General features: G+C 43.2%; 1 protein-coding gene across 1 annotated transcript; it reads left to right on the top strand.

Moving 5' to 3' along the window:
• The first annotated feature begins 1,997 nt into the window (after nt 1-1,997).
• LGALS8 (galectin 8) lies at nt 1,998-24,173 on the top strand. The gene is made up of 10 exons (XM_066595871.1): nt 1,998-2,086; nt 5,964-6,017; nt 8,566-8,654; nt 10,523-10,733; nt 14,784-14,903; nt 17,510-17,566; nt 17,651-17,674; nt 18,401-18,489; nt 20,252-20,417; nt 21,591-24,173. The coding sequence occupies exons 2-10, from the start codon at nt 5,979-5,981 to the stop codon at nt 21,738-21,740; spliced, it is 945 nt and encodes a 314-aa protein (XP_066451968.1). The 5' UTR covers nt 1,998-2,086; nt 5,964-5,978; the 3' UTR covers nt 21,741-24,173.
• The last annotated feature ends 93 nt before the right edge of the window (nt 24,174-24,266 follow it).

Genomic DNA, 24,266 nt, shown 5'->3' on the forward strand with positions numbered 1-24,266 from the left:
GAGGTGCGATGGAGTGCACCTCAGCGACATTGGGATGGATACTTTCCTGTCAGGATTGCAGGACGGGGTGGAGGCGGCGTTGTCGCTGGCATGTGGGGGGCGGAATGCAGCGTACACGCTGCATCCTTCGTGGCGTTAGTTGGACTTTCCATGCCAGCGGAAAAGGAAGGCGTTTACAGGCCGTTTAGGGGCTTTCTCACGCCTGGTGCTGTTTCTTGGACTTTGACTTGTTACGAGACTTTTAGGCATGGGAAGAGTTAGGAGAAAAATTAATAACGTTTTCAGTTAATAAAAGTTAATAAAGCTGTGGCCTTCCCACAAAAAGTTTACGCCAGCAAGGTATATTGTGTGTTTATTATTATGTTGCGCCGTTACTATTGAATATGTTATTATTACATTGGAGCAAGTTATAAGGTAAGAGGTAGTCCCCCCAGTCTAGGAAGCAACAGACCGCATAGGGAAAGGGGCTAGGGACTGGGGGGCGAGAAGGTTCTAGAAAGGGTTAACAGAAGAAGCGACAAAGGGAGGGGTTTGGGAGAAGGAAGTGTAGAGAGGAAGGGGAGGAGTCGGCAGTCCACGAGGAGAAGAGCCAGAGAGAAGACGCCCGCCCGCCCGCCCTCTGGTCAGAGGGGGAGGAAGTGTTTAGCAATTTATGCGGAAGGATTTTTCACTGCGTTTCAAGTCGTCACAGCTGTTTGGCGTTAGTTGGACTTTCCATGCCAGCGGAAAAGGAAGGCGTTTACAGGCCGTTTAGGGGCTTTCTCACGCCTGGTGCTGTTTCTTGGACTTTGACTTGTTACGAGACTTTTAGGCATGGGAAGAGTTAGGAGAAAAATTAATAACGTTTTCAGTTAATAAAAGTTAATAAAGCTGTGGCCTTCCCACAAAAAGTTTACGCCAGCAAGGTATATTGTGTGTTTATTATTATGTTGCGCCGTTACTATTGAATATGTTATTATTACATTGGAGCAAGTTATAAGGTAAGAGGTAGTCCCCCCAGTCTCCTCTCACCATGCAGGTAGCTGACTACCAAATGGAGGAACCAATAACACCTGTGAGGACACCGATAAGACAACCACTAACACTGCCTCCTGATAATGAGGGGGGTGGCTGCTTGGTGTATACTCCTATACATTGTGGATACAGGGTGCCAGACCATTCTGATATATGTAGTTCACCATGCAGACCAGCAACCTATTAATGACGCCATGATAATGCGGCGGGTTGCCCTGTGATTGTTTGTAATTTTTCCCCTTCTGTGATACAATGATTTTTAATGGTTTCATTCCCATTTGCGACGTTTCCTTTCATTGCGGCATGTGTTTTGTTTTTGGTGTATTTTTTTTTTTTTAATCTCCCATGTTTCCCTATGGAGACTCATTATTATTGCATTTTTATCAAAGTTCTATTGTCTTTCTCACAAGAAAATCGCAGGTGGCAGCGATGTTTTTGCAAGAAAAACGAAAATTTAAAAAGGGGCAGTCCTTAAGGGTTATTCAATGTAAACATTTGTTGTCCACTGCGCCCTGTAGGAGGTATGGCACATATAGCCAGGCTGTGAGGGGGGCACACTGAGGGATTTCCCAACAGAAGACAGCTCAGTGGTCTTCTACAATGAATGGCAGCACATTTGTGTGCCAGTTCTGTGGTGTGTAAGTTCATGTTAGTGGCTGGTGAGGGGGGCCTGCAACCCCCTAGGTTATGGGTCAGTGACAACTGCAGCCCTGGTTGCTAAGTGTAAATGGGAAGTAATGTACACAAGCAGGACGGAGTTTCTATTTACCACACATCACGTGACCCAGAGACAGCCTGGAGTCTCCAGGAATTCATCAGTTTAGTTTTGTTGACAAGCGAATCTGTGAGACCATGTCCGCACACCAGCAGCCATTTTCTCGAAGTTCATCCTATACAAAGAATAGCGAGTGGTCTTCACAGTGATGGCTGCCTGCTAAGCCTCATACCGCGGAAGTGGAGACAGGTAGTAGAGAGACGGCGTCCTCTAGTGACTAAGAAGACGTGGATCCCCGCAGTTATCAGCGATCTCTACTCACATCTCCCGGGAGGACGGAGGGCATTGTGGCGTCAGGTGATGGCAGGGTACCAGGGTGATGGCAGTGTGATGGTAGCTTGTGGTCCTGGTGGAGGACTAGCTGCACTAGTGTCTGTATATTGCTGGCAGCTAGTGGATGTCTCATTAGAGGCCGGAAACGAAAGTAATTTCATGAGGTGTATAAAGTTCATAACGTTTCATTATTTAATAACTTTTTTCATTTTTTTGGTTTGCGATATAGAGGAATGTAAATTTGTGTTTTGCTAAGGGCTCAGTACAGTTTAACCCCTTAGTGACTGGCCTTATTATCACAGTTTTTTTTTTTCTTTCGTTTTTCAATAATTACGTTTCAAAAGCCAAAACCCCTTTTTTTTCCAATTTGTTTTTTTTCCGCCAACATAGCCATATGAGGTGTGTTTTTTTTTCTTGTTTGTTTCTTGCGGGATGAGTTATCTACTTTTATATATGGGCTACCTGTAATATATTGTTTAACTTCTTATTAATATATAAATATATTTATAATTTTTTTTTAAGGTGATGGGGAGAAAAGTTGGCAGCAAAAGTTCTGCCATTCTTTTTTCTCTTCTTGGCTTTATTTAAAAGAGTTCAGCGTATATTAAAAAATGTGTTGTTCACATCAGAGAACCTCCATTACTGATTTCCGGTAGAAAACAGGAGGAAATGGCGCAGACTGCCAGCCAGAAATTTGAAAGGACCCCATTACAGTCAACGGGGGTCCATTTGGTGCAGTTCGATTCCGTGATAATATGGAATTGTTTGGCCAGGCGGCGCCATCTTCCTGATCTCCAAACGGAGCAGAAAAAGAACTGCCGAACGCTGGTGTGAACGCTCCCTTATGTAAATTCTGCAGGTGAACAACACCAGATCATACTCTGCTACTGTTTTTGAACATTAAAAACACTTTAAAAACTAGGCTGGCTGCACGCGAGTGGATTTGAATTGCGGAATCCACGATCATCACACGCATGAACAATCTGTATTCCGTATGCATTCATAGAATAGATCATTCGCATGTCCGCTCACAGGAGTTTATAGTGATTGAGATTTCTGCAAGCGGACAATCCATGCACTTTCATTGGCTCCATTCACCATGTGTCACACAGCGTCCATCATGCATGTAGTACACCGAAATCACGGTCGTGTGAATGACCCCTTAATTGTATCACCGCATTCCAAGATCCATAACGCGTATAATTTTTCTGCCAGCAGGGCTGTGTAAGGTATTGTTGTTTTTTTGTTTTTTTTTGTAGTTTCCATTGGTTCCATTTTAGGTTAAATGCAACTTCAGGTTTATATTGCATTTTAGCGAGGCAGACGAAAAACCACAATTTCGGCATTTTTTTTAATGGCACTTACTGTGTGATATAAATAATATGCAGAGTTTATCTTTGGGTCAATATGATTATTTGATTATAGCAATACCAAATTTTTTTTTTATTTTTATATTACCATATATAGTAGAGTATAAGCCGATGCACCAAGTTTTGCCCCAAAAAACTGGGAAAACTTGTTGACTCGAGTATAAGCCTAGGGTGGGTTTATACTCAACTGTGGTCTGTACAGCATTGCTTTCAATGGGGCTGCGCTGCTGCCTGCGGCCCCATTGAAAGCAGTCGGCTGTGTGCAGTGATTTTTGGGGAAGGGCTTTAAATATAAGTCCTTCCCTGAAAAATCATCCCTAGCATGTGTAAATAAATAAATGCTCCCCTCTCCGCTGCTGTCGGGGCTCAGGCGCGTCCAGCTGCTTGGTCCTCGTGCAGTGAAGTTCTTTCAGCAGACAGGGATTTAAAATCCCCGCCTGCTGAAAGAGCTGTATCTTATTGGCTGAGCGCTCAGCCAATCACAGGCAACGCTCAGCCATTCATTGAATGACAACTGAGCGCTGCCTATGATTGGTCGCAGCGCTGGGTCATTCATTAGATTTTAAATCCCCGCCTGCTGAATGAACTTTACTGCATTGCCAGAGGACCAAGTGCCTGGACGTGCCTGAGCCCCAACAGCGGCGGAAAGGTGAGTGTTTATTTATTTATTTTTTTACACATTAGGGATGAATTTCAGGGAAGGGCTTATATTTAAAGTCCTTCCCCGAAAATCACTGCAAGCAGCCCATTCCTCTTAAAGGAAAGAAATGGTGCATGGACCTGCACTTGAGTATAAGCCGAGGGGGGCTTTTTCAGCATAAAAAGCATGCTGAAAAAGTCTGCTTATACTCGAGTATATACGGTACTTTGGCACAATGCAAACTCTTTTTACAAAAAAAAAATCGTACTTGTATCGCCGCTTTCCACGACCTATAGCACTTTTATTTTTTGACCAAATGAGCTGTGAGAGGCCTTGTTTTTTGAATGATGAGCTGTAGTTATCTTTTATACAATTTTGGAGTTCATGTGACTTTTTGATCGCTTTTTATGGCAGGCAGATGAATGAAAAATGGCAATTTTTGCAATGTTTTTTTTTTTTTACATTTTCACGCTATTCACCGTGTAAAATAACAGGCATAATATTCTTTTAGTATGGATCATTACAAACGTGACAATGCGTCATGTTTTTATTTTTTTTCACGTTAAAGGGAGTTTGTAGGGAAAAAGGTTTTCCTTTTTTCCCTTTTTTCTTTCTTTTTTTAAAAATAAACTTTACTTGAGTGTTTTTTTTACTACGTATTACGTGGTAACAGACTACATTAATTTCAACCGTGCCTCTCATACAGTGCATGACATGCGGGCACAAAAAAAGAGCCCTACGTGCACTTCCGTAAAAAACACACATGGCTGGCCATTAGGGGCAAAAATAACAACACGTTAACTTTATTTTGCACGTCAATACTATTATGTCTAGTAAAACAGATTGCAGAAGCAGTTAAACGCCTTGTCTTCTCCGGGTCCTTGGCTGTGTCTGACAGCTGAGGCCTCACCTGCTTCTGCTATATTTTAGGAGCTTTAGGCTTCATGTCCACGGGCATGGGTTTCCCAGTGCAGAATCCCGCAGCAGATTCCACCCATGCCAACAGGAATGAAGCCAAAAAATGCATTTTTTACTCACGTGTCCGGACACGGTATGGGTCTCCTCCGTCGCAGCCGGATCTTCTTTCTTCTGCATGGCGAATTCGCTCGGGACGCTGGCGGCGTACCACGCGCATGCATTGTGCTTTCTATTTTTTCTTTTTTAAATGTCCAGCATTCGCGGGGATCTGCGGCACGGTCCGTGCGGGAAAACCACAGAAAATGAACCATGCTGCGAATATATATTTTTTTTAAATATTGTGTGTGCGATCTGCACTCTGGGATAAAATGACATCCGCAGGTATTTAATTACCTGCGGATGCCCAATGCATGTCTATGGGCATATTGAACTGCGGATCATCTGGGCGGATTCCACAATTCAATGTTGCCCGTGGACAATCCTGTGCTGTATATTTACCAACAACCCGGGAATAAAGCACCATAAATATATGGCATTTAGTCCTTTAATGGGTTAAATAAGGTTCTGTTCATATTTACATTCTTCTATTCTGTTATTAAACAGAAGGATGAAAATAAAACCACTATGTGAAAATGACTGATTCCGGCACCAGCCGTTGACTATCCTGGGTTTTATATGGTTCTGTCCAAGCATTCTGCCATTTCACTGGAAGACATGGCGTACCATGCTGCACTAATTTCTCCCGCATTTGTGACAAAACCCCCAGATGGCACGAGAGGACAGAAGTGTGAAAAGAGCCGTTCATCTCACTAGTGTAATGTGCTGGCTTTCATTCCCTAGTATACATACAGGAAGAGGAGGGAGCTGAGACCGTTTCTGCACATTCCTATAGAGAAAGAAAAAACATCAGATTATTAGAATATGCTAAATTGTTAGAATGTTCCGCATTTATTGTTTCTTTTTCTCTTTCTAGTTCTAATTCACAGACATGTCTGGCGATGGACTTCAACAGACCATATTGGATCCCGTAAGTGACCGCTTTTGATGTGGGAAAACAGCTTTTATCACCCCGGAGAAGTTGTGGCCACCATACATTTCCTCGGCAGTGGTTACTACATGGGAAGTCTAGCATTACGTGGCCTATGTGGACAGGGATTGTCCGATGTTTATATGACATGTAAAGCTAACCATTCCTGAGCACTGAGAACATTAGTTTCTGCTGGACATGTTTGCATTTTTATTTTTCATATATAAGATCAACCAGGCCTGCAAAGTACAGAAAATCCACTGCAACATAGGATATGCAGGCCTGGCTGGTTTTGCCATTAAAAAGTTTAACTGCACTTTCGAACAACTTTAGAGACAAATCAAAAGTTTTGATTAGTGTAGGTCCTGGTGCTGAGACCTTCACTGATCGCAGAAATGAAGGGGCTGCAGCACTCACTGCTGTATTTGTTACTCTTTGGCTGTTCTCGAGAGCTGAAGATGGGTTCATGGATATCTAAAGAAGACTTCTATAGACTTCTTCTATGAGCTGGTCTTCAGCTACCGAGAACAGCCGAAAACAAACCCCTGAAAAGGCACAGTGCTCAGTCAGCTCCTTCTTTACAACAGTCGAAGAGGGTCTCAGCACCCAGACCCCACTGACCAGAAACTTTTGACATGTCAAAAGTTTTACAAAACTGCAGTTACTCTTTAATTGGTCAGAATGGTGCTCCCCTTGGTAGCCTCAGTTGTCTCTTGTAACAATCCCGACATCCTGCTTTATGCATATATTACCAAGTGGAAAGGCCCAGCTGTTGAATGCATAAAAGATGGAGAGCAAAACTTTGGACACATTCATAATGTTACCCTGAAGGCAATTTTACTCAAAACAAGAGGCTTTCTGGGATGTAACATTGGTGGCTTATCTTTAGGATGTTATTCCAAAGAAGAGAGAAAGTCTGTACTATCTGCCCATGAAACTCCCTCCTCAGTAGGCAGAGCAGCCGCTGCCCACATTTGGAACAGACATTCGATTTGTGATCTGTTAGTGACCAAGCCCTGGGCCTCCCACCAAGTAGCAGAGAAAGCACTGTGCATGTCTGTGTGACTGTAGCCTAAGGGTATGTTCACACATAGAGGAAATTTTGCAGATTTTCCGAGGCAAAATCCATAGCATATCTGGAAAAGATAGAGTCAAAATCAGCACCACCGCTGTGGAATTTAACTAGAAATCAGCTGCTTTTCTAAAGCTGACTTCAGCAATCCCCCTCACCTCCGAATTCTTTGCGCTGTCAGCACTTTCTTCACCTGGCAGCCTCTAGTGAGCGCAGCGTCGCTGGTCAGCTGATGCCACTTCCGCATCACCTGACCAGCAGCTCAGTGCTCACTAGGCTGCCAAGGGTCCTCTGCTGGGGTGCGCTGACAGTGCCACCTATTCCGAGGTGAGGGGGAGTGACACGACTACTAAAAACGGCTGCGGATACACAGTCGATTCCTGGTAAAAATTCAACTGTGCAGATTTTGGTGCAGGTTTTTATGCGGGCTTTCCACAGCATTTCTGCTGCATGCGACCGTACCCTCAATTACCTTGCTGTGTGACGCTGCGCCCGATTACCGGATGAACGAGCAGACACTTGTTAGTCTGCAGATCACATCCTGTGTGTAGCTGGGAAAATAGTTTTTCAGCAGCACTTTTCCCTTTGTGAACGAGGCGCTGTGCTGCCATCAATGATGATACTGTATTGGGGATGAACAATTGCATTAATGACCATCTGCAATGCAGTGCGTGCTGGACTGTGTAAAGGTCTTTATAATGAGTGCTGATCTAGTTGTAGAGCGCTTGTTACACGGCTTAAAATGACATTCATTCTAAGTACTCTTTCACACGGGCGCTGCAATTTTTATTTATCTATCTATCTATCGCACTTGCTGACATGCAAAGTCCCTATAGATGTGAGGCCTTTTTGTGTTTAAAAACACCTTGCATCACTTTAGAGAAGTAGCCATCCTCTGCTGTGGCATTTATCTGCGGCTGATGGTGGCGGAGTGTTTCCCATTGTTGTCATCATAGTCTTGCATCACAGTCACATGCACGTCGCACACCATGCAATACTTTGCCAGCCCCAATTAAAACAATGGGTGACACTAGGCGTTTTGAGGAAATGCCCAAAGATGGGATATGCTGCAATTTCTTTTTTCCCGAACCGCGATGCAGTAATAAAAATCGCTCATATGTATGACTTCATTCATACGAGCAAAATATATTAGTGCGTCTCACAAATCACGCGTGACTTCCTCGGTTGTGTGAAAGCAGCCTAAGGTGGTCTGGTTGTCAGATACGGCATACATAAAATAAGTGCAGTGCGGGTTCTGATGTGCTCCGGGGTACAATGTTGGCCCTTTTCTCCTCTGCTTAGTGTGATATTGTGGGCTAGACTCCCACCGATCAGACAGGGTTATATAATGACCCCATTTATAGAGGTTTCCCGTGACAGATTTTATGGCATCTTTATTACAACTCCACTGGGAAGGAGTGGAGAGAAAAAAAAGTTTGAAGTTTTTCTTTAATAGAGTTTAATATTTTTCTTCAGGTCATCCCATATGTTGGGCCAATCATTGGAAGTTTGCAACCAGGAACCATGGTAGTGTTTCACGGTTCTGTACATCATGATGCAGACAGGTACTTGTAGGCATTTTTATCTTATTCGGAAATAATTGTATAAAACAAGTGTTAACCTTTAATTTTTATGATCTGTTAGAGGGACAAGTTTTCTTTTTGTTTTTTTTTCTTAAGTGCTCAACAACTCTTGTATTTTAACCTGTCCTCCAAAGGATCATGGTAGTTTCGCATCTGCATCGGAACCTCCAGCCGTAGGTTTTTGTTGCAGATGCGACGCCAGATACCAGAAGAAAAAGCGCTGCATGCAGCGCTTTTTCTTCCGGCCCAAAACTGGATTGCTTGGCGGAAATCAGGTGGACTGCATTATAGTCAGTGGGGTCCGTCCAGCACTGTTTGGTTCTGTACAGAAACAGAACCGTTCGCCTGCGGGGATTTCCCTGTCCTGCTCCCCCTAAAATAAAACATGGGTGTAAAGATTTGAGATGAGCGAGCACCCTCGGTTAAAGCATTGCTCGAGTAACTGCATACTCGTCCGAGAAAGTGCGGCAGGGGGAGAGTGAGACAGATCTCTCTCTCTCTCCCTCCCGCAACCACCCGCTCTCCCCCGCATTTGCTCGGACGAGTATGCAGTTACTCGAGAAGAGTGATGCTCGCTCCAGTATCAGCTTTAACCGAGCGTGCTCGCTCGTCTCTAGTAAAGATCCATTTTTTTTGATGGGTAAAGAGTACCTGACAAAGTGTTTCTTACAATCTACTGTACTTTGGTACTCTTCTCTGTACTTGGCGTGCCTTGATCCAAAGAGGGAAGAAGAGTGTTGAGTGAAGGTTGCCTAAGGCCGCCTTCACATAGGCGAGAAAATCACGAGATGCATAAAGAAGATCCACATTTTTTTTAATGGTGTCATACACATGATTGATGTTATCCTGCATTGCACCATGGGAAACAAATCACGGCATGTTCTATCTCTGTGCTTGCTCTCATATCGCATCTCCCATTCTTTTCAAGATGGTTTGATGATGCGGGGATGCTTTTCTACTGATACTGCTGACACTGATGGAGTCCTCCATAGGAACTTGACCTACACCTTTTTTAGAGGTGGTTTGGAGTGATTTGGACCTCAGATGAACCAGTGATTTGTCTACTGCATGATTCTCTTGTGTTATTGTAAAATTTTAATTTTGAAATGTGGAAAATGTGGAAAAATAAAGGCAAGAAGCCTACCATGAGTACCTTGGAAAAGGCTGCGTATATCAGTCAGCGGCACAGCAAAATTAAGGGGTTTTCCCATTACTTAAAATTGCTCCACAACCACTATGTACTTCCTGGTAACTGCTACAACCAATCACTGACCACAGCAGCAACCCTGTGTAGCCTGTGATTGGCTGCAGCAGTCACATGTCCTGGTCAACAGCAACCGGGAAGGACAGAGTGGTTGTGGAGCAATTTTAAGTGATGGGAAAACCCCTTTTAAGGCTGCCTGCAGACGCCTGGATCGGATCCGGCTGCGAGAATTCTCGCACCGGGACCCGAGTTCCAGCAGAGAGCAGCGTGGAACTCACCCGCTCCCGCAGCTCCGGCTCTTTCATGTGCCGGCTGCTAGGCAGCCGGCACATGTGCAGAGCGGAGCTGGCGGCTGGGGAGTGACGCATGCCGCGGTTTGTTTTCTGCGCGTGATTTCGCGCAGACAAACCGCAGCCGTCTGCATAGGATTGCGTATTGTAATGCAATCCTATGCAGGCGTGTACAGGCGGAAATTCTGCAGGGAATCCCGCCACGGAATTTTTGCCTGTCTGCAGGCAGCCTTAGAAAGAGTAGAAAAAGTCAACAGATTTTTCTAGATTACACTTTTTCCAATGATTGTTTATTTCCGGCAGTTGTATTAATATTTCACTTAAGTGCCGAGTGTCCTTACTTGTGTTCTCCTTAGGTTTCAGATAGACTTCCAGTGTGGGAGCAGTCAGACACCCCGTTCTGATGTGGCTTTCCATTTCAATCCTCGATTTAAAGGTTATGGGGTTATCGTGTGCAACACTTTACAAGATGAAAGATGGGGCTGCGAAGAAAAAACATATGAGATGCCTTTAAAAAAGGGGAAGCCATTTGAGGTCATAGTTTATGTTTTACACAATAAATTTCAGGTGAGGTCTTTTTTTTCAGTCTTGCTAGCGCTACAACTAACTAGTGTATATTTTGATGCTATAATGTCACTTATGATTTGTAGCCGCTTTATACATTATTACTATGGAAACTGTTACCTATACAAGTATATCTAATGATTGGATTGCTTACTTTACAAGTTGATGTGATTAGACTAGGTCCATTGGTGGTGATAAGGGGGCTGCACAGTAGCACAAATCCTACCAATCTCCACTTTGCCTTGTTGTGAGGGGTGGGGAATGGGACAGTGGTCACTATTAATCACAGCATCTAAGGGGTTACACAACCAGGATTGAAGGCTTCTTTGCTTTTCCACCATTAATGCAGGAGCCAAGCACCCGCTCGTACTGGCACAGGGTACCCATTCATTATTTGGACTAGGCTTGTTAGTTACCCCAGTAAAAACATTGGTATTCAATAGTGGGTTCATTGCATTTTACGTTTTTTTGAAAGGCAAAAAAAAAAGGTTTTAAAAAGTAAAAAAAAAATGATTCTCATAACTAAACTATTTATTTTATACTTTGTGATCAATAGCAAATCAGTGGAGATCTGACAGCCGGCAGTTGTGTGAATCAGCTATTTGCTGGAACTTTTGTGCTGGTACATACACTATGCATCGGCCCAGAATGGTACTCTAGGCTCAGACCCAATAAATTAGGGCTTATTCACACAAACGAATATTGGTAGCGTTTTCACGTCCGGTTGTTATTGGATTCCAATGCATCAGTTCAGATGACCGATTTTTTTATTTTTTTTTATTATTTTTTTCCGGTGCATAAAAACGTCTGGCCTGAAAAGATAGCACATACTGTGCGCATTCCCGCTGGCCGGAAAAGATAGTTCTGGAACTATCTTCTGTCCGGAATATGACGGCCAGTTCCATAGGCTCCTATTGGAGCCTATGAGACCTGCCAGAAAAGGGAGGTGGGAGGGAGTTTAGAAGCGTCTCTGCTAAACTCCCTTCCTGCCTCTTGCTCGCTGACAGCAATGGGAGGGTCGGTAGCTAGTGTGCTAAAGTCCATCAGCTCCCATAGACTGGAGCAGAGAGGGGGAGTGACGTACCCCCGCCTGACGGTATCCCGGGGCTGCTGCGAATATGCGCCGCAGCATCTGCCGACTGAATGGGCACTAAAACGGGAGTTGCAACGGATGCCACTTGTTCATTTTATTATTTTTAGTTTTAGTTTTTTTTCGCCAACAATCCCTTGTGAAAGAGCCCTTAGTCTGCAGTACCATTCCAGACCACTGCACAGTTTACGGAGCTGTGTGTTTCCGTCACACAGCCACACTAAAGCACAGCTGATTGGCAGGCATTGCTGGGATATTGGACACCCGCCATTTTGACGTTGATGGCCTATTCTGAGAATCGGCCATTAATAGTTAGTTGTGGAGCCCTCTTTAGCCCTTTAACAACATAGGACATACAGGTATGTCCTGTATGTTCAAGGTTTGCATGGAGGGGAATCGATTGACAATTCTGCTCTATATGATGCAGGCACCAGCTGTTTCTCATAGCTAACAGCCGCGATCAGCGTAAACAGCTGTGAACAGCTGTTAGCTGTGAATGCTGCTGTCAGTTCTGACAGCGGCATTTAAATCCCATAGATCAGTTTGACAGCGTATTGAACAGCCCCCAGCGATGAGATCTCGAGGTGCCACTCCGTTGCTATGACAGCCTGGGGCCTGCTGATGGCTAATTGATAGACTACTTGTCAGATTGCAATATAATGTAATACTATGGTATTACATTATACTGCAGTATCAGTCAAATGATTGCAAGTTCATGTCCCCTGCAGGAACTTAGAAAAAAATGTAAAAATGTGTTTTAAAAAGTTTCATTAATTTATAAAAAAATAAAAGGAGGTAAAGATTAAAAAGAAAAAAACCTAGATTTATAATTATAAAAAAAAAAAGCAAACAACGGTTTGGTATCTCTATATTCATAAAAGTCTGATCTATCAAAGTAATGCATTATTTATTGTGCATGGTGAACGTTGTACAGAAAAAAAACAAACGCTTTTTTTTGGTGACCCTGTCTATATAGAGGGAAAAAAACTCAAAAAATTAATAAGCGATCAAAAACTTGCATGAACTTCATAATGGTACCAATGGAAACTACAGGACATCCCACAAAAAATGAACCCTCATGCAATTTTGTCAGTGGAAAAATAAAGTTATGGTGATCAATTGATATTGAAATCAATTGGAAACACTTGCCGATCTCTGGCGCGTGTAAAACGCGCCAGGGCATCGCAGTTTCACAGAAGTCTTGCAAGACGTTTTTGCGTGAAAAACGTCTCGCATCCACGCGTAAAATGCACGTTGGCAAGTGCGTTATTGGGACGTGTTTTTCATGGCAATATCACGCTCGCCCATGTGTTAAATCCCCTGCCACTCCAGCAGCACCACTAGTTTTTGTTGATATACCATATGATAAGTGACTGCTGAGGTCAGTGAATGGCTGTCAAGGGCTCTTCCAGCATGTCAAGCAATGGACCACTGGAACATAAGCACGGAAGTGGTGCAGGGCATTTAACAGATGAGTAATGTTTTGTATTTTATTAATCTGAATTTGCATATGTGTCTAAATCTGGATGAAACCATAATCTATTCCCACTTTCTCACAATGCCGTGCATGGCAAACGTATCGCGCAAATAAGACACTATTTTATGAGTGAAACCCACAAAAAAAATGAGGAAGATCCTATAATAAATGTGGCCTCCGTTCATCATACAGCTTTATCACTAACCTGATTTTTAGCTACAAGAAGATTTTCATAACCCAGGCTTAGTTGAACATTTCAAGGCGGCAGCCCTCACCCTTGTTGTTTGAGTTCAATTAAGTATGGAAGCCGATATTGTAACAAAACAGAAGGAGAATTCTGTACAATTTATTGGATCTCACAAATCTGTTACTTGTACATGTCAGGGCTTTCAATGAAAGTCTATAGAACGATAAAATGTAAATGATAGAATCAGAAGCGGCGCTCCAATGGTGTGCAAAGAAATTTAAAACAGAATATATAGGAAGGAGACTCACCGCAACTGAACCGGTCCTATGGAATAGAGACCGGTCAGTTCGTGGGTCCACTGGGGTTTTTCGAACCAATTTATGGCAACATACGTTGGTGGTCCTAAGACATCCCCTGAGGGAGAGCAGCAGCGAGCAACTCCGAAACCATTGTGTCAAGGAGGAAAGAAATGTATATTCAATATAAGCAAAAGGACTCACTTAATGCGCTCCGTCCAACCGTATCAAAGTATTGAAATCTTATCGCGATACCCACCTGTTTCTGTATGCAATAAATTGTTTTATGAAGAATACTCCTGCCTCGTTGGAATTTCCCTGTTTCCTTTGGATATCGGGGTGCCAGGAGTCCAGGCACCCCGCTTCAAGTAAGATTTCAATACTTTGATACGGTTGGACGGAGCGCATTAAGTGAGTCCTTTTGCTTACATTGAATATACATAGAACGATAAAATACTACCTTTTCGTAGGAGTGGTGCCTGGAATCATGTGTAGCACTGGGCCCGTAGAAATATACTCTCCTTTTATAACCTTCCCTAATTAATTTTCTTTATGTGCAAATGAGATCCTTAGTAACATGACTTGATTAGGGCAGCCAAGTGATGTTTGTCTGTGATGTTACTATGGATGTCATGGCAGAGGTATTAAAAAAAGGACCCAAAAGTCCATTGTGAACGGCTGCCTGCGTACTGTGAATGGAGGTGGGCAGCTGGAATGATTCTAGCCCCTTCCGCCTCCATTCAGTCAGTGAAGCTTGTTCCTATTTGCGGAGCTGGGAGTGTGTTTAAACACCTGCTGGGCTCTGCGAACAACTCATGGAGGTCCTTTTACATTCAAATGAAGATGATAGTGTTAATGGCCATTAATGCTTTATGCAAATAGCTAAATCTTTCAGTGGTTCTAGATTATTTTTGCGTGTAAAAGGGCCTTTAGACATTTGTTTGTATATTCTTTGCATTTTATAACACTTATTGGTTGATTAATTTGTTTTTATTTGTTCAAGGTGTCTTCAAATGGGAAGCACTTGTTGACTTACAAGCATAGGATCAATCTGGAAAGAGTCAATGCTCTCAGTATATCCGGAAAGGTGCAAATTTACACAATTGGATTTGCTTATCACACAGTAAGTCTTTCACATTTACATTAGAATTTTTTTTCCTGTTATTTCTCTTGGAAACATATGAATAAATGGACAACTAGACAGAGCAGAGACATTGCACTGACAACGAAGGTCCGCATACTTAAAGCAATGGTATTCCCCATAGTAACTTATGGATGTAAGAGCTAGACCATAAGGAAGGATGAGCGAAGGAAAATAGACGCTTTTGAACTGTGGTGTTGGAGGAAGATGCTGAGAGTGCCTTGGACCGCAAGAAGATCAAACCAGTCCATACTCCAGGAAATAAAGCCAGACTGCTCGCTGGAGGGAAGGATATTAAAGGCAAAGCTGAAGTACTTTGGCCACATAATGAGAAGACAGGATACCTTGGGAAAATTGGAAGGCAAAAAGAAGAGGGGCCGACTAAAGGCAAGATGGATGGATGATATCCTTCAGGTGATGGACTGGACCTTGGCGGAGCTGGGGGTGGCGACAGCCGACAGGAAGCTCTAGTGTGGGCTGATCCACAAGGTCACGAAGAGTCGGAAGCGACTGAATGAATAAACAGCCCTTATTCTTCCCCTTGACAGTAGCGAAATATCCTTAGCAGTTGGAATGGTTATACTCAGCTGTCATGTTGTTCATACAGTTCCAGGAGGAAGAACAGGAATGGCATTAAAAGATGCTCCAAAATTCTTATTACATAAGGAATGTAAGTATTTACTAATACAAACCTGTCAGGAGAGAACATGACCTCCTTTCTCAAGCAAATATGATACACAAGCATTTCACATATATACATACTGGTATTGGTATCAGCAGTTCACAAGTGGGCAGTACATGCTGTGATCAGTGTATATTGTGGCACGTAAAGCGCAGTCCCTCTGTGACGTCATCAACTGCGGGGGCTCCAGTGAGGTTAAATAGATCTGACCAAAACTTGAGTCGCTTTCACACTCACTGCGATTAGCGTATTATTATGCGCACATACATGACAAGATAGTTCATGGGGATTAGTGGCACACAGCAAGTACACGTGTTATTGCGTACTTGCTGCGTGCCCACACATGACATGCCGGCTCACGCAGTTGTGTGAACCCAGCCTAAGTGTGAAGGTGCACAATAAACTATCGCTGCAGTAAATACAGTAACAAACATGTGCTTCAGCACTCGTACACACTTAAAGGGGTTGTCCCGCGGCAGCAAGTGGGTCTATACACTTCTGTATGGCCATATTAATGCACTTTGTAATGTACATTGTGCATTAATTATGAGCCATACAGAAGTTATAAAAAGTTTTATACTTACCTGCTCCGTTGCTGGCGTCCTCGTTCCCATGGAGCCGACTAATTTTCGCCCTCCGATGGCCAAATTAGCCGCGCTTGCGCAGTCCGGGTCTTCTGCAGTCTTCTATGGGGCCGCTCGTGTAGAATGCCGGCTCCGTGTAGCTCCGCCCCGTAACGTGCCGATTCCAGCCAATCAGGAGGCTGGAATCCGCAATGGACCGCACAGAAGCCCTGCGGTCCACGGAGACAGAGGATCCCGGCGGCCATCTTCAGCAGGTAAGTATGAAGACGCCGGACCGCCGGGATTCAGGTAAGCGCTGTGCGGGTTGTTTTTTTAACCCCTGCATCGGGGTTGTCTCGCGCCGAACGGGGGGGGGGGGGGTTAAAAAAAACAAAAACGTTTCGGCGCGGGACAACCCCTTTAATATCTGCATACAGATGCATAACTGTTGTTTTATGCTAACTGCATAAAAATGCAAAGTTCTTAGTGCACAATTTGATCAAATGTGCGTGCCCATCCGCCACATCAAAGCCAACCTTACTGGCTGGAAACCTAGCTTTACAAATACCTGTCTTTGAGTTATGTACGATCACTAAACCACCTGGGACAGATGGGGGGAAAATGGACCAGATGACAAAATTGCAGGCAGCCACTCCTATACAAATGCATTGCATAATACCCATCTGTACCCATCCGTTAAGGTTCGCCTTGATGTGGCAGATAGACAAACGAATTTGATCAAAGTGTGTGCCAAGAAGCTTGCTTTTTTTACCCATTTAGTATAGGCAACAGTTGTGTATTTTGATGCAGATATTAAGTGTGTATGAGTGCTGAGGTGTGTGTGTGTTACTGCATTTTGTTGCATCCGTGACTTATTGTGCACCAAGAAGAGTTTAGTCCCATGTTAGCCAGTATTATTGTGCACCTTCACACTTGGTGTATTTGTTGGATGTGCAGACTTTTTTGGTTATTTGTATGCATTACATTTCTATAGGAGTGTCTGGCTGCTCTTTTTCCACGTGCTCCGTTTTCCCATCTGTCCCGCGTGGTTCAGTGATGGTACATAGCCAGGTATCCAGCTATCCCATTCAGGGATAGAGAGGTGCCTATAGAGCTAGGGACCCATCCAGTAAGGAGGATGAGCACACACGGATATGATCAAATTGTGCACACTGTGCATTTTTATATGATATAGTATAAACAGTTATGCATTTTTATGTAGATATTAAGTGTGTACGACTGCTGAATTGTGTGTGTGTGTGTGTGTATGTGTGTGGCGCGGCGCAAAATTCCCCAGTGTCCAATACCTTATGTTAATTTTGCTTATTTCTTTCTGGTCCTAGACTCAGCAGGGCTCACAACCGTCATCACTTGCAATTAGTTCGATGAATGCCTCTCAGGTATGGTTTAAATTATGGTAAAAATGCTGCAAATTATTCCGCAGATTAAGTAATGGTGTTCTTTTTATCCTTTTACTTTACCAGGCATCGCAGGAGAGCTTGATGTTTGTGAGTATTCTTTATAGCATTTTCAGTTCTTTGCAAACAAACGTACACTGAGTTGTAAACTGTTGGGCATGAGTTGTAGTTGTACAGTCATCGATAATCACAGCCATCCATAGAATCCTAGAATGGTAGACTTGGAGGGGACCTCCAGGGTCACCGTGTCCAACCCCCTGCTCAGTGTAGGATTCACTGATCATCCCAGACAAATGTCCGTTCAGCCTCTGTTTGAACACTTCCATGGAAGGCGAACTCGCCACCTCCCGTAACAACCTGTTCCACTCATTGATCACCTTCGCTGTCTAATATCTAATTTGTGTCTCCTCCCTTTCAGTCTCATCCTATTACTTCTAGTCTTTACTTTTTACAAATGAGAATAGGGAGAATGAGTGGAGCAACGATGCAAAGTCACGCAGGACTAGAATCCATGGATCCAAAGTGCAAACCATAAAGTAGATGTAATGGCATCCAGGGTCTTAATTCTTCCAGAAACGTCACCAAGGTTTCGACCCACAGGCCTTTATCAAGACTTTGTTTTACTGAACCCTGGATGCTGTCACATCTACTTTGTGTCCGATGTGAGTTGCACCTGAGGTTCTTGGGGGTCATTTCGCATATGGCTGTCTGAATTCCGCTTTAGGGAGTGTTTTATTGAGGAATTTGTGTTTTAAGTGTGTTTTGCCAGCATTTTGCCTTAAGAGAGTTTATGTATCTTTTCTTTTTTTTTGTTAGGAAATGCCTTACACTGGAATCCTTTCTAATGCTCTGAGTCCAGGGAGAACAGTGGTTGTGAAGGGTGAAGTGAACAAAAATGCTAAAATGTAAATGTTTTGCTTGTTATCGATTTTCGTATTTTAATAAAGCTGTGAGGTTCAGCCTTAGTAAATTAGGAAGCAGCATTTGCCCACAGGGGTTATCCAAGCAGCACACCCTCCCACCCCCTCCCTTCCCCACGCCGGTAAACATTGGGGTCAGAGCAGAAGCCGCTGCTCTGACCCACGTGTAGTGGCCGGCACTTGTAATTGCAGTCACAGCTTTTATTGAAGTCAATGGGACTTCAATCAGTACCTGTGCTTGCAATTACAAGAACCAGCCAATACACAAGGGTCAGAGCAGTGCTGCAGCTCCGACCCTGGTGTATCCCAGTGGGTGCTGCCTGGATAACACCTTTTAAGTGGTATTTACACAATGCACTCATATTGCATTTTTTGCTGTGATTGTTACAAAAAGGAATAATTGTGGCAAAACTGCAATATGACTGCAGTCCCGTGGCTGTCACAATACCAGGAATGTAGACCAGTGTGATGCAACAGCATCTATTAACACACCATTGACTGAATACAGGTTGCTGTACATAATGCCAGTACTCTGCTTATGTGACTGGTGGAAATTTGCACGGTATTTATGAAAATCACTACGGAGCTGTATAGTCAGTCAGTGTAAACAGACGCTCTAATCTTTTGCAGGCAACATGTATATAGTTTGTCTACTATGTTTGGAACAGTCCGAACAGATTTGTCACGAAGAATAGTGCTGCAGGCTAAGTGATAGCAACAACAGTGGAACCCAATAGACCCCATGGTAAGTCAGTGGGTCCCCAGACATCGCTAGTATCAGACACGTGACGGATTAGTTTATGTGCAAGTGTGCATAGAGACTTTCAAAAGTATTCCGGCAAGTAGAGAGTTTGTAAGGTAATAACTAGAGATAAGCGAGTATACTCGGTAAAGGCAATTGCTCGAGCGAGCATTGCCTTTATCGAGTACCTGCCCGCTCAAGATGAAAGGTTCGGGTGCCGGCGCAGGGGAGCGGTGAGTAGCGGCAGGAGGGAGCGGGGGGAGAGAGGGAGAGAGAGATCTCCCCTCCGTTCCGCTGTCCCCCGCAGCTCCCTGCCCGCCGCCGGCACCCGAACCTTTCATCTCGAGCGGGCAGGTACTCGCTAAAGGCAATGCTCGCTCGAGCAATTGCCTTTAGCGAGTATACTCGCTCATCTCTAGTGATAACATGTAACTTTGCAATATAATATAATTTGTATTACTTTTATTTGTGACATTGCCTCTGCTTAGTTCCCCATTGGTATCCAGTGGTTACGACCTGTATCCTCCACTGTTTTACTGGTCAGGCATGCTCAGTGCATTCAAATTCTGTAGTGATGACACAATACGCACTGGTCAGTAACTGGCAGTGGGGCATTGTGGGAGATGTAGTTTCTGCACTCTTTGGCGGTCCTTTTAAATTACAATGTGGAAATCTGAAGCTGTCTGGCAAGCAGCGGTGGGGTAGATCATCAAAAAAGGTACTGGAGTTCAGTTTGACTATTTAGATGGGCATTTGGAATAATGGCAATAAGTGGAAATGTTAGGGAAATTTTGCCCAGTCTCCAGAATACCCCTTTAAGGTACCGTTTAGCTGCGACATCATTGTAGCTGCTTCCAGACATCTGAAGCCCTCACACCGATGGCTGGAGGCCGGCTCTCTTCTGTACTGTGATTGTTACTACATGTCATTTCCTGCACTGTGTTTCAGATTATAGACTTTTATATGCTTACCTTATTTTTGTTTCTTTTATTTCGATGTTGCCAGCTTTGCCATTGATCTTAAGCCCAGTGGCTCCACGGATATTGCTTTGCACTTGAATCCACGCATGCAGAAGAAGGTGTTTGTGAGAAATACGTACTTGCATGATAGTTGGGGAGAGGAAGAACGGCAATTGAGTCAATTCCCCTTCTCTCCAGAAATGTACTTTGAGGTTGGTTGTGATGTGTTTTACAGTGTTTAGATTTATAAAGCAGAACAAAATGCCTCTGACATAGTATCATATTGTGTTAGACTGAAAAAAGACACATGTTCATCCAGCTTCCGCCTATTGGCCCCCAATTTTGTTCCAGAGGAAGGTAAAAAAAAACCAGATGAGGTAGAATCCAAAATTCCCCATTTAGGGGAGTCAAAATATCCCTGTTGAGGATCTGGAGTTAGCACATGGAAATGTTCAGACCGCAGAAGTCATATTGATTGGATATTTACATTTTCCAATAATCTATAATTTATGGAATATGTTTTGTGTTTTAATACCAACCCTCATCTGTTAGTGAAACACTATAGTTTATGGCTAAAGACTTAAGACTACTACCGTGTTTCCCGAAAAATGAGCCCTACCCTGATTTTTGGCTATTTTTGGGGAGACTTGATATATAAACCCTACCCCAAAAATAAGCCTTAGCTAGACTACATTAGAAAAAAACATTAATAAACTACCTAACAGGCGCGGTCCGGGTCCCTCCCGCTGGTCTACTAAGTTCCGTAACTCTGTTGGGTTCCCTGCCCTCTTTGGCTATCGACAGAACATCACTTCCTGGTTGATTGGCTGAGAGCAGCGCTCGCTGGCCAATCATACTCACTGCTTCCTGGAGGCGGGATTTATGAATGCCACAACCAGGGAGTGATATTCTGTCTGCTGCTGAGCAGTACAGGAATCCCCGGCAGAGCTACGGAACTTCGCAGACCCGGGTGGGGGAGTTAACTGCATATGGATTGAAGTTGAACTATGCATAATTGAAGATCAGAACAAATTGCGACATATCCTATTTTTGGCGTTCCTTGGAACTGCTCGTCCACTGCTTTCAAAGGGGCTGGAAAATGCATCGCAAAGCGTGTGATGTGAGGTTTCCCATAGAAAACACTTGCCGATTGCAACTGAAGTGATGGGAGGCGTCTGACACAAAAGCCTTGAATCCACAGGTACCTTGCACGAGCATGTGAAATTGGCCTAAGGAGAAACTATTTAGTGCTAGGCCAGTTCTTACTGTGGCCCTATAGCAGTTTAAGCTTTAATGGGTATTATTGTCTGCAGGGTGGTTTTAGTACTGTTAACGTGGTTCTGGTATGTTAATGTTTAATTTTTAATCACCTTTTTCCTTTGTAGCTGCTTATCTACTGTGAAGCTCATCAATATAAGGTTGCTGTTAATGGACAGCATCTTCTGGAGTACAAGCACCGATTCAAAGACTTGGCCAAGATCAATGAGATTCACATTGCCGGAGACATTCAGCTACTTGATGTCAGAACATGGTAGACCGCAATAAATCTGGCAAACTATGACTACCAATACTGTTGTAGATTAGAGATGTTCCTCCGATCTCGTGATATGCTTTACAACAGAATAATCTAGTGGCATTACATTGATTAAAATTGCTAATTTTCTCTTCAGTGGACATAAGAGTCCTAAATTAATTGTACTAGGTAAATGTACTTTATAGTGCAAAGCTTTACAAATCTATAATAATGAGGCATGCTATGATTATTATATATTCACAGGCGGGACCCTTACCTAAAGGGCACACTGTATTCTTAGGCCTCTTGGAGACGGCCTTGTAACTACATATTCTGGATGTAACACCTGGACCCATTGCTGCTATGGAACTGAATGTATTGCACCAAAGGGATCTGGTCTGGGCATTACATCTGAACCATAGACAGTTAAACATGGGCACAAGACATCCGTCTAAATGAAGCCCAATCTGTATTGTGACTGTAAAATGGTCCGTGAACTGTAGATGGGGATGAAGGGAAGAATGGGGAAGATTGGCACTGCTGTGAAGGAAAGCAGGAGTGTTGACAGGTAAGTAGTGCTGATTCAGCAATGCGTTTCTGTGCCAAATTGACTCCTTTCTCAAGCCAGTTACAAGCAATGGGTAACTAGGAGGATTTGAATCCTGTGCTGGCAGTGGAAGATCACAGCATCCGCTGTAACGGGCAATCCTCCAATTGTTACATTCAGCAATTGTCTGTAATTGGCTTGAGAAAGGACCCAGTCCGGCTCAGAAACGCGTTGCTAAATTAAACTTCACTACTTACCTGCCCTGTCTTTCCTTCCCACATCACTGTGGCTTTCACATGGATGGTGAGATCTGGCTGTGATTCACAGCCCAATATCGCCCTCACCGGTGCCCATGTGAAACTAGCCTTATGCAGTAATAATTTTATCAGCTTCCAGGAGGAGGACCCTTCATGCTCCGGTTTTCTCAGAGGGACCAGTGAAAAATGCGTTGTGCACAGTGGCTAAACACTTTAAATGCATTTAGTTTGGGGACTATATGTGAAGATGACTGTTACTCAAGAAATGCAATTTTACCATTCCTGTCTTCCTAGAAATGTCGCTTTATATGTAAAAGCTGTGTTGGATAGTGCTCAGTAACCCCAGGCTATAGTACAGGCTATACATGTGGCAATATTTCTAGCCATATGACATACATTGGCTGTCATGGCTTCCCGATATTATCACACTTTTAAACACTTAATCAGAAGATCGCAGCAGATACTGCAGAACAAATGTTCAAAATATTTGTCCTGCCATATTCCAAGTCCCAGTTTGAATTAGGAAGTGGCATCCCCACCATGTTGCCATTTTAGTTGGGAATCCTATGGTTGCTGTATTATATTTTCTCGTCCGTATCATTGGGGGACCCAGCCAGACCATGGCAGTGGCTATATCTCATGGTCTGGCTGTGTCCCCCAATGAATGCGACGAGAAAGAGATTTTACGGTAAGTTATACCAAAAATATTCGTTTACCTGGCGTGGGTGACCCAACTGTGTCTGTAGGTCACCACTCCTTGAATCCCCGCACGTGGAATACGTGTAGCAGGTGTTAGCACTCAGTCAAGTAGACCTCCAATAAGGGAGAGCGTGACAGGGAGGGTACAAGAAACACTGTGGCGTCACGGAAAAGAAACGCATACGATGAATGTAGGAGAAAATACTCCGGCGCTCAGATGGTGAATCCTGCTGCATTACTGGTAATAATCCGAAAAATAAAATTACTTTCTTTGGGGGAGGGTCTATAGGAACTCAAGGACCTCCATGCCCCTAGAAATCCAAGTAAGTTATTCTACATTCGTCGTGTGTATTTATTATGTTTTTCCTTTAGTACATACAATATTGAAATAGCATACATATAGTGCAGCTTTTTATTTTAAAGAAAAAAAAAATTGCCTCCATTTCCACCCAACTTTTGTAAGCTGTGACGGGTGGGGGAGTCACTATATATAGATGACCACTGTCTTTTTTTATAATATATACTCATATATAATTTTACACAAATCAAGATGGAGAACGTTATAGAAATGTTTTCACTCTTTGCACTTAAATCGTACATAATGGTTGTAATGTTTCTTTAATGCTTTATTTTATATACCAGGGTTGTTGTCTTTTTTTATGTGTTGCTCTGTATTTTGACTCATGAAACTTTTATAATTTTGTACATTCTAATGCTTACTGTTTGGTTATGTTTGCTGGAATAATTCCAATTACACAGAAATCTACTTAATTTTATTTAGCATTTTTTCCACCTTACACTCTGCATGAAATATGTGTTCCCTATTACTGTCCGCAGTGTCATGACCTTAATGATACCCTTACACTTCATGATATTTGTTAATCCATACCTCTCTGATTCTCTTTTTTTTTAAGAAATTCAAGTTTTTAATTAAAAATATTTTTAAAAATGCTCTGTTCTGTTTATCTGCACTCTCATTCAATTCCGTTATAAATTTTGAAGCCATACGTTAGTTTAGAAAAAATAGATGTCTGGTGTACGACCT

The sequence above is a fragment of the Eleutherodactylus coqui genome, chromosome 3, assembly GCF_035609145.1.
Source record: "Eleutherodactylus coqui strain aEleCoq1 chromosome 3, aEleCoq1.hap1, whole genome shotgun sequence".
Lineage (NCBI taxonomy): Eukaryota > Metazoa > Chordata > Amphibia > Anura > Eleutherodactylidae > Eleutherodactylus > Eleutherodactylus coqui.